The sequence below is a fragment of the Rattus rattus genome, chromosome 4 (genome assembly GCF_011064425.1).
Source record: "Rattus rattus isolate New Zealand chromosome 4, Rrattus_CSIRO_v1, whole genome shotgun sequence".
NCBI lineage: Eukaryota > Metazoa > Chordata > Mammalia > Rodentia > Muridae > Rattus > Rattus rattus.
The window spans coordinates 50,966,886-50,978,089 of record NC_046157.1 but is presented as its reverse complement, the minus strand read 5'-3'; the positions used below and the strand labels follow the sequence as shown (position 1 = coordinate 50,978,089).

General features: G+C 44.5%; 1 protein-coding gene across 2 annotated transcripts; it reads left to right on the top strand.

Annotated features, from left to right (window-relative positions):
• Positions 1 to 533: 533 nt before the first annotated feature.
• On the top strand, positions 534 to 6,777 carry LOC116897971 (carbonyl reductase [NADPH] 1-like). Of its 2 annotated transcripts, XM_032899371.1 has the most exons (4): positions 534 to 828; positions 1,012 to 1,020; positions 3,323 to 3,430; positions 6,320 to 6,777. In XM_032899371.1, the coding sequence occupies exons 1-4, from the start codon at positions 549 to 551 to the stop codon at positions 6,754 to 6,756; spliced, it is 834 nt and encodes a 277-aa protein (XP_032755262.1). In that variant the 5' UTR covers positions 534 to 548; the 3' UTR covers positions 6,757 to 6,777. The 2 variants fall into 2 exon arrangements, with proteins under 2 accessions (XP_032755262.1, XP_032755263.1); XM_032899372.1 differs by lacking the exon at positions 1,012 to 1,020 and having other exon boundaries at positions 3,314 to 3,430.
• Positions 6,778 to 11,204: the final 4,427 nt, after the last annotated feature.

Below are 11,204 nucleotides of genomic sequence, written 5' to 3'. Positions count from 1 at the left end.
GTAGGCAGACACCAAGAGCTCTAAGGTTTGTTTTGGCGAAGTCCAGGCGTCTCATGTTGAAGGTTTCCTTTCCAGGTCAGCCGACCATGTTCATCTTTTTGTTCTCAAAAATCTGGACTCACCTTTCTTCTTTGTTGGGCTGTCTGTTAACAAGTCCCACATCCTGACCATTACAAACTATCCACTTTCTCTGTGGTAAGCCATTATAAAACTGAGTCCATACACGGTGCCAGCACTTATACCATCACTGGTTAAACACTCAGCAATTAGGACGATTAGCCACTGAGAGACGAAGATGTCTTGCTGTGAGTTAGACACTTCCGCCATCACTAACTTAGGCGTACTTGTCTTCTTTTTTCTAAAGCTACTGAGTCAAGCCAAGAGCAGTACCCGAGACTGCTCCAGTGTCTGGACTCTGGGCCTAACATCCCCAGACACATGATACTCCGGAAGTTCACATAGACAGTCTCAAGTCCACCAACACCTTAGTAGCCCAAAGTCGGGCGAGTTAGTTCTTCTGGCACGTGCCTCTCACTGCCCACTCAGCTATGTCTTCCTACAACCGCGTTGCACTGGTGACCGGAGCTAACAAGGGCATCGGCTTTGCGATCACGCGTGACCTGTGTCGGAAATTCCCGGGGGATGTGGTGCTCACGGCGCGGGACGAGGCTCGGGGCCGCGCAGCGGTGCAGCAGCTGCAGGCGGAGGGCCTGAGCCCACGCTTCCACCAACTGGACATCGACAACCCGCAGAGCATCCGCGCGCTGCGCGACTTTCTGCGCAAGGAGTACGGAGGACTGGACGTGCTGGTCAACAACGCGGGCATTGGCACCTGGCCCAAAAATAAGCCACCAGGAAAGTGGGACTTCTTCAAGGAACCCCAGCCAGGTGGGTCTGCTCTTATCCTGGCAGTGCAGGGGTATGGGATGGGGGCCTTTGGCTTGTTGGGATCACAGCTGGCTCCTTGAAGGGAACAAGATAGGTAGAGAGCTTCAGTAAGGACGGGATGAGTATTCCAGTGTGCCTGAAGAACGCCCTTGAGCCTTAGTAACATGGAGGGAGTCTTTACTAACTGCTAGGGTGTCAGGAGCCATGTAGTATAGGCTAAGCCTAGCAGGTGACCTTCCTGGAGGTGGCCCACCATTTTCCCATGGTCTGTGATGGATGAGGTCAAGGGCAAAGCCCAAAGAGACTTCACCTCAGGATTGCTTCTTGCAGCTGATATACCTTTTCTGTCATTATTAAATTAATATAATAAGCCCTAGGCATTAGCCCACCCTATTGACCAGATTTCCTGCAGATCAACATAAAGATGAACTTTTATGAATTAATGATTCTATAAACTTCTGATTTGATTCAAATAATTTTAGAAAGTTTTTAGAGATGGTCTTAGTTGCTTTGCTAGGAAAAATGTAATAAAGTTAGAATGCGCCCACTCCTCATAACAGTAAGTAAAGGTGTGTAATAAGGAATACAATGAGCTTTCATAATCACACTAAAAAGAGAAATAGACTTGGGACAAATTTGTGTTCAAGGAAAGCATTCAGTCCAATGATAAAGCCACAGGTGTGCACTATGATAAGGCATATGAAACTGTTGCTTTGAACTTAATATCAACATCCTTATGTAACTCCCCTTTTATGTAACATTTTATCTATAAGGTATTTTTTTTTAAAGAACATTTTGTCTAAGAAGGTATTAAAAGGCCAGTTAAAAAAATAAAGTTGTTGTTTGAATGGTTTGGCTTGGGAGGCTCTGTGCCAACCACCCATTCACGAATCCACCCATCTACCCATCCATCCACCCATCCACCCATCTATCCATCCATTCAAATGTATGTTTTACCTGTATGTACCTGTGTAGGTAAATGTGTATGTATGTAAGCATGCATGAATATTTGTGGAGTTGACTAAGATAGACGATCAGGCCCAGCCAGAGTGTGGGTGTGTGAGAATGTATATATGTCTGTACATATTTGCCTGTATAAAGCATTTTGATTCTTTTCCTCTCCTTCCTCTCTGGCTCACAAAGAGTTAACTAGCCTAGTCGGAAAGAGGCTTCTGGCTGCTGGTCAGAGAGGGAGTGAGAGCAATATATTTTTTTACTAAATCCCCTCCCACCCCCAACCCCGCTGCTAGGCAACAGGTGGTAGTGGCCCAAGCCAGCATTTTTTAAGCACAGAATAAGCAAGAAAGTTTTTAGGATTATTTAGAAGTTATCAGCACCATTCAGCATAGTTAGAGAGTTAGAAGGCCAGAGACTATCAGTCTTTAAACCAATGTCTATGTCCAATACTGTGTCCCACGTCAAAGCATTCTAAGCTAGCCTGGCTCCAGGCACTAATGGAAGTGTCCCAAGTAGATTAGCAGGAAGTTGGCTTGAGTTTTTAACGTCAAAAAAAATTCAACTGTGACTTGTGCAGACACCTACAACAAGCATTGTTTACAGAGGCAGAGAAATAACAGTTAACCCTGGTCTGGCAGATTACCCTTAGCTCAGGGTGACCTTGTATAGGAATTCAGAGCTGGTCCAGAGAATCTGTTCAAAGAACTTTATAATCACTTACCTGGCTTGACTCTGGGGTCCTTTGCACATTCGTGTCGAGTGGATGTTACAATTGGACCATACAACCAGTTGGATTTGGTTCTAACTGATTTGAAATAAGTAAGAAATGGGAAAGGGGTCTTTTACACCAAGATTCCTTATAAGATTCCTTCACCTCAGCTCCAAGATGTCATGGGATAAAATGCAGCATTCTCAAACCAGGAACCCCTCAAAGACACAACAATTACATATCAGTAGGTGTCTTAGTTAATGTTCTATTATGAAGAGACACAATGACCAAGACAATTTATAAAAGGAAGCATTTCATTTCATTCACTTACTTTTTTTTTTTTTTTTTTGGGGGCTGGGGACCAAACCCACTAGTGCTCTACCACTGAGCTAAATCCCCAACCCCTCACTTACATTTTTTAGAGGGATGGTCCATGATCACCATGTAGAGAAGCAGACAGGCATGGGGTTGAAGCAGTAACTGAGAGCTTTACATCCTGATCTGCAGGTAATAAACAGACAGAGAGAGAGAGAGACAGAGAGAGAGAGAGAGACTTGCAATGCCACATCTACTCTAACAAGGCCACACCTCCTAATCCTTCCCAAACAGTTCCACTCCCTCATGACCCAGCAATCAAACATGTGAGACTGTGGGGACCATTCTCATTCACAAAACCACAGAAGGTCTTACCTAACTAGACATCAAGTCCACAGGTGGATAAAGTTCTGACTAATGATACTCTGTTACTGCTTTTTCTTCCCTCCAAAGGCACTGATCTCAACCACTTTCACATTCAAAGAGAAGCCGCAATGAAAACTAACTTTTTTGGTACCCAGGCTGTCTGTACAGAGCTACTCCCTCTAATAAAAACCCAAGGTGAATCTGATGGGCGATCTTCTCTGCCTGGGGTCTGGCTGCCTGGGGTTTGCCTTTCTGGGGCCTGTCCATCTGGGGTTTTCCAGACTGGGTTCTGGCCTTCTGCAGTCTGCCTGACTGGGGTCTGCCTGACTGGGGTCTGCCTGGTATCTCCTTTTCAGGTCCAACTTCTTCTCCCACTCAAGACCTCCTTGCAGAGTATTCATCCTACCATCGTTTCTCCAGCACCCACTGACCCGCACCATGGCATCATGATTTGTATATCTGCCTCATTTTCCTTCCTAGTCTTAATTCAAACGGCCATTACCCCTATGCCCATCTGTGTGTCCAAGGTCCTACTTTCTGAGTGGCTTCTCTTAGCCTGGCAGAGCCTTCTCCAACACCTACCTGCTGAACCCACCACCCAGAAAATTCTTCCACCTGCTTTGAGCACTCCCAGAATTTCCTTCTCCCGAGATCCATCCATCTCTTACCTCTCTACCTCCTCATAACATACTCCCTCGCTCCAACCATAATTCTTTATAAATCATGCTTATCCCTCAGAGTCAGAACCTAGTATCATGCCTGAGTCTCCCGCATCTCTGTCAGTCAGCTCACCTCTACATAAGACTCTTGGCTGCCAATCCACACAGCTACAAAGTCTCTTGGGCCTTTTCCTTTCTGTCCCTATTGTCTTCATCCCTATTCTCCACCCAAAACCCTTTGATGGAAAGCCCTTACCACACTTTGTAAAGATTACCATAATCTGATTCCACTTTCCTCCAGGTTCATGTTAGCTCCCCAATAACCTACACATGACAAACTACCATATATCTTTCATTATAAATTCCTCTAATACCACAATACTACTACTGAGCCAGCTCTCTCAGGTGGCTTTCTTTCTTTCTTTCTTTCTTTCTTTCTTTCTTTCTTTCTTTTTCTTTCTTTCTTTCTTTTTCTTTCTTTCCCTTTCTTTCTTTCTTTCTTGTTGGATATATTTCTTTATTTACATTTCAAATGTTATTCCCTTTCCTGGTTTCCCGGACATAAGCCCCCTATCCCCTCTCCCTCCCCCATAAGGGTGTTCCTCCCCCATCCACTCCCCCTTACCACCTCCCTCCGACATTCCCCTGCACTGGGGGGGTCCAACCTTGGCAGGACCAAGGGCTTCCCCTTCCACTGGTGCCCAACAAGGCTATCCTCTGCTATATATGCAGTTGGAGCCCTGGGTCAGTCCATATATAGTCTTTGGGAAGTAGTTTAGTCCCTGGAATCTTTGGTTGGTTGGCATTGTTGTTCCCATGGGGTTGCAAGCCCCTTCAGCTCTTTCAATCCTTTCTCTAACTCCTCCAACGTGGGTCCGTTCTCATTTCAGTGGTTTGCTGCTAGCATTCGCCTATGTATTTGACATGCTCTGGCTGTGTCTCTCTCAGGAGAGATCTATATCTGGTTCTTGTCAGCATGCACTTCTTAGCTTCATCAATCTTATCTAGTTTTGGTGGATATACATATTTACACACACACACACACACACACACATATGTATGGGGGGCATGTGTTGGGCACGCTCTGAACGGTCGTTCCTTTAGTCTCTGTTTTAAACTTGGCCTCTATATCCCCTCCTATGGATATTTTTGTTCCCCCTTTTAAGAAGGAGTGAAGCATCCACATTTAGGTCATTCTTCTTCTTTAGCTTCATATGGTCTGTGGATTGCATCTTGGGTAATTCAAGCTTTTGGGCTAATATCCACTTATCAGTGAGTGCATACCATGTGTGTTTTTCTTTGATTGGGTTACCTCACTCAGGATATTTTCTAGTTCCATCCATTTGCCTATGAATTTCATAAAGTCATTGTTTTTGATAGCTGAGGAGTATTCCATTGTGTAGATGTACCACATTTTCTGTATCCATTCCTCTGTTGAAGGGCATCTGGGTTCTTTCCAGCTTCTGGCTATTATAAATAAGGCTGCTATGAACATAGTGGAGCATGTGTCTTTGGTGTATGTTGGAGCATTTTTGGGTATATGCCCAGGAGTGGTATAGCTGGGTCCTCAGGTAGTGCAATGTCCAATATTCTGAGGAACCTCCAGACTGATTTCCAGAGAGGTTGTACCAGTCTGCAATCCTACCAACAGTGGAGGAGTGTTCCTCTTTCTCCACATCCTTGCCAGCATTTGCTGTCACCTGAGTTTTTGATCTTAGCCATTCTGACTGGTGTGAGGTGGAATCTCAGGGTTGTTTTTATTTGCATTTCCCTGATGACTAAGGATGTTGAACATTTCTTTCGGTACTTCTCAGCCATTCGGCATTCCTTAGTTGAGAATTCTTTGTTTAGCTCTGTGCCCCATTTTTAATAGGGTTATTTGGCTGTCTGGAGTGTAACGTCTGGAGTTCTTGGTATTCAGGTGGCTTTCGTCTTTCACACTGCAGCTAGCTCCTCCTCCTCCTATCACAGGAGCAGCTTAGTTAACGCTGACAAGAGCATGAGATGGCAGGATGGGCAGAAATAACTAGTGTGGATTCTTTCTTACATTAGACCTGGACATTCCCATCTTGTCACTTCTGTGGACTATGGATGGCACACTTGTCCCTGTATTATAGGACGCCAGTGAAGACAAATAACTAGTTTTAAAACATATGTGTACAATTGTCCTGTCCCAGCCTCTCCCTCTAGAAGATTCCAGGACTTCTTAAGGCTGTGTTCTACAGTTTAGCTCTGAGGGCAGCTTTTCTTCAATGCCTCTTGCCTGCTCAATCTGCCTCAAGCTTGCCTTGTGCTACCATGGCACCATTTGTGTGTGCTCCTCTTCAAATGAGCACTTCTCGAATTCTCTCAGGTGTGACTTTTCCCAACTAAATCCCCTTCTACTCGGAACTCATCACGTCTGTGTTTATGTTGTGTTTCTTAGGCAGAGTGGTGAATGTCTCAAGCCTAATAAGTCTCGAGGCCCTGAAAAACTGCAGCCCAGAGCTGCGGCAGAAGTTTCGAAGCGAGACCATCACTGAGGAGGAGCTGGTGGGGCTCATGAACAAGTTTGTAGAGGATGCAAAGGAAGGAGTCCATGAGAAAGAAGGCTGGCCCAATAGTGCATATGCGGTGTCCAAGATTGGGGTGACAGTCCTGTCCAGAATCTATGCCAGGAAACTCAATGAGCAGAGGAGAGAGGACAAGATCCTCCTGAATGCCTGCTGCCCTGGGTGGGTCAGAACCGACATGGCAGGACCAAAAGCCACCAAAAGCCCAGAAGAAGGAGCAGAGACCCCCGTGTACTTGGCCCTTTTGCCTCCAGATGCAGATGGGCCTCACGGGCAGTTTGTTCAAGATAAAAAAGTTGAACAATGGTGAACTCAGCCCTTTCTCCCATTTGTAGCCTGTCCAGGGACAGTTCTAATCTTAATTCTATGATGCCTTGTGATTTCCAGAGGGATGGAAATAATGAATAATCAAAGTGGAACAAATGACTCTCAATGGAAATAATGAATAATCAAAATGGAATAAATTACTCTTTATGTGTGTTCATTTATTGTGTGTGTATGTTTGTATGTGTATGTTAGACATGTAGATGCATACATGCACAATACGTGCATGTTAGACACGTGGATGCATATATGCATGGTATATGCATAGAAGTTAGAAGAAAATCTTAGTCCTGGATGTTCAGACCACGTCCTCTTTGTTTTTAACTTTTGAGATAAGGTTGTAATAGCTTTTAAACTATTTGTATTAATTCTTTGATCATATTCATTCTCCTTCCCCCTTACTCCTCCAGATACAACTCCCAGTTTTCCCACCATGTCCAACTTTGTGTTACCTCCCCCGCCACCCCGCTGCTGCTGCTGTTTTTAAATAAGCTTGGTTGAACTACCAGAGGACACATCCTTAAAGAAAACTGATTCTCCTCCCCACCCCCAGGAGCTGCCAACGGTCAGTAGCGTCTCAATTACGGGCAGGGGCGGTCTTTGTGCAGGCAACCATAGCTGCTGCAGTTCCATGAACCAGCCATCCTGTCCTATTTAGAAAACCCTGACCTGCTCTGCTCTTTCCCAACCCCTGGCTCTTATCTTTCTTCCTCTTCTTCCTTAATGACCTAACCCTTGGGGAAGGGTGACAGAGCTGTCCTTTTTGTTGGTAGGGTCACAGACACTTTTTCTCTGCACTTCGACTAGTTATGGGTCTCCTCATTTACCATTATCCACTGCACGAAGAAATCTCTCTAGTGAAGACTGTAAGCTGGGGTTGGGATTTAGCTCAGTGGTAGAGCACTTGCCTAGCAAGGTGCAAGGCCCTAATTGGTCCTCAGCTCCAAAAAAAAAAAAAAAAAAAAAAAAGACTGTGATCTATACTCATCTACAGATATAGAGATATACATTTAGAGGGCCGTTACATACTATGTTATTAGCAAAATAACAGTAATAGATTCAACCTTGTAGGCTGTGAGTTCCTCAACCACAGATTTACAGTCCTAAGGCCTTAAATCAGCAGTTCTCAACTGCTGTCACAGTAGGTCACAAGTAGGTCACAGTAGGTTACAGTTGGTCACAATAGGTCACAGTAGGTCAATTGCTGTCTGTAGGTCTCAACCACCCCCCCAGCATCACGTACCAGATATCCTGCATATCAGATTGCATTATGATTCATAACAGTAGCAAAATTAGAGTTATGAAGTAGCAACAAAAAGCTTTTATGGTTGGGGTTGCCGCAGAGTGAGGAATTGTAATACAGAGCTGCAGCTTTAGGGAGACCGAGAACCACTGCCTTAAACCTGATCAGGAAGCGGTTGGGTGCTCCCATAACATTCACACTATTATTGCACCCTTTGGGCATATCCTGCTGTGTTTGTCACACACAGGGCTCACACTGGGGTGAGACTGTTCATGACTTTTCCTGCTGTCACTTTCTGGTAGGTAACTAAGAGCAGTTCAAACTCCTGTCTTGTTTGGGAGTATCCAGGACACCCCTGGTTAATAACTCAAGGGATGCTACCCCTTACTTGGCATTGAAAATTTTATTTGGCAACCTATGCCTCATCGCCTGCATAGGTTAATTCCAATTCAATTGTCTGTATGTGTTAAGTGTAGCGGTAGGAGACTAATCCATTCCACTCCCCACCAATAGGGCAAGTTCCACACTGCCTACCCAAATGCTCTGGATTTTCAAATGAAAGATGGACAGATGACAGACGGACGGATGGATGGACGGACAGACAGACAGCAGACACACACACACACACACACACACACACACACACACACACACACACACAGCCTTCTATTTTAACATGCCTTAAAACAGTGCAATGGTTGGGTCTCTCCCAAATTCCCATGTTGCTAACAGGTCCCCTCCAATACTTCCAAACTATTACTTACTGAAAGTTACATTCCATCTTTCTATCCCAGACCCAAACGGGGGGTGGGGTGAGTGAGTGGGGGTGGCTGTAGCCACTCTTCCCAGGCTCTTACATGATTCTATGCTCTCTCTTCCACAGTTCTCAATCCTGAATCGTATTTCTTTCCTGGCAACGGTGAGTCGCCCTCCTTCTTCTTCAGACCCCTTGTCCCCAAGTCCTAAAGTCCCACTTCTGTCTCCCTGCCAAGCCATTGGCCACTGGCAACTTTATTTACCAGTTAGAACCTGCTGGGGGCAGGGACTTTCAGTGTCTCGCCTGTGGGATTCTCATGAAATTTAGGAAGCCATAATGCGAGCATTAAATCAAATCCACGACAAATAAGTATGTTTCCATGAGGATTTAAAAAACATCCTTATTATGAGTTATCTGTCCCTCCACCTTCTCCTTTGACCTCCCCTCTCACACCTCTCCCCACTCAAAACTCTTCCATAGCCAGTGCTCTGTAGCTATGAGGAGACACCATAACATTGGCGACTCTTACAGAGACACTTAATTGGGGCTTGCTTACAATTTCGGATGTTCGTGTGAGTTGACTTGGTCATGGTGTCTCTTCACAGCAATGAGACCCTAAGACATCCTGAGTCTCTCCTCATTCCAACAGTGCCACTCCCCGAGACTAAGCATTCCAATCTATGAGCCCATTATTTAGTCCACCACAATCTCCCTCCCCATTATGTCGCCTTGCCCCTTCTTATCACCTGTATTCTATTATGTCCCCTTCATTAAGATCGTTCTTTCTGGTTCCCAGCAGCAGTTCTTTTTTAGTTTCCTATATTCTACAGGTGCTCCAAGTTAAACACACAAATCTAAAGATTTGACGTCAAGGTCTACATATTAATGGGAACACATAACATTTGCCTTCTGGGTCTGGCTCACCCACTCAGTATAATGTTTACAGTTCTATCAATTTGCATGAAAATTTTATGACTTTATTTGATGGTCAACTTGACAGAACTTAGAATCACCTGGAAAGGAAGACCCAAGGTGGGGTTACCTACATTGGCTTGGCCTGGGGCTGGAGGGCTAGTCATAAGTTATCTGATGAGAAAAGACCCAGGACATGCTAGCTGCCAACATTCCCTAGACAAGGGGTCCTAAACTATGTGAGGGTGGAGACATCAGGCTGAGCACAAGCAATATGCATTCATTTCCCCCTCCCTTCCATTGTGGACATGTTACAAATAGCTATTTGAAATTTCTGCCTTGATTTTTTTTTTTCATGGTGATGGCTCATAACCTGGAATTGCAAGACGAAAAAGCCTTGTTCTCCCTTAAGTTTTTTTGTTTTGTTTTGGTTTTTGTTTTCGTTATCAGCAACCCAAATGAAATCAGAATGAGGGTTTCATTGGCCTAGAATTTCACCATGTGTTGCATGCTGGTTGGCGAATTCACTTCCAGGAGTCTACATGCCTTTACTCATCACTGGCATGGTCCACCTCATGCCCAGCTTTTTCCGTGGTGCCTTGGAATCTGATCTCAGATCAGAGACAAATGCTTTATGCACCAAACTATCATTCTATTCTACGTGTAACTGCTCTGCAAGTGTTGTCTTCAACCTACCCTATACCTATCCAATTCTACAGAGTGTCTTCAAGGGTTTAGTAATGCAAAGGTTAGGTCAGAGGAAGAGGCAAAATACTTCAATGTTGGGTAGACACAGAAGGAGCCAAATAGTAATAGCTTGTTTTGTCTTGTTTTTTTTTTTTAAATTGGCACCCAAAATAATAAGCTTAATCAGGACATTACCATCCATACACACCATGTGTGTTAGCGTCAACCCCCACTTTCAGACATGTGTACCTCTGACTTCAATCTGGAATCCATGAGTAAGAGAAAACGTGTGGCATACATCTTTCTGAACCTGGCTTATTTTGCTTAACGAAATAAGTTCCCACCATTTCCTTGCAAATGATGGCGTTTCATGTATCTTCATGGCTGAGTAAAACTCCGTTGTGAATTCACACTACTTTGCAGCTATCAGTTCACCTGTTCCTGGATTTCTAGATGAACTGCACATATCTCAGATGCTGTGAATAGACATGGCTAGTATGAATGGACATATAACTTTTGGTTTGTCTTCTTTGATTCCCTTAGCTATTTGCCCAGGGTTGATACAGCTAACACATATGGCGGTTTTATTTTTAGTTTTTAAAGGTGATTTTTCATACTTACCGCCATAGAAGGTTCATTTCCCCTCGACAAAACTGTTTTCTTGATGACAGCCATGTTGAACATTCTTTTGGACTATGTACTGATTACTTGTGCTTTTTTTTTTTTTTTCTTTTTCTGGGGACCGAACCCAGGGCCTTGCGCTTGCTAGGCAAGCGCTCTACCACTGAGCCAAATCCCCAACCCCTGATTACTTGTGCTTTATTGAGAACTATCT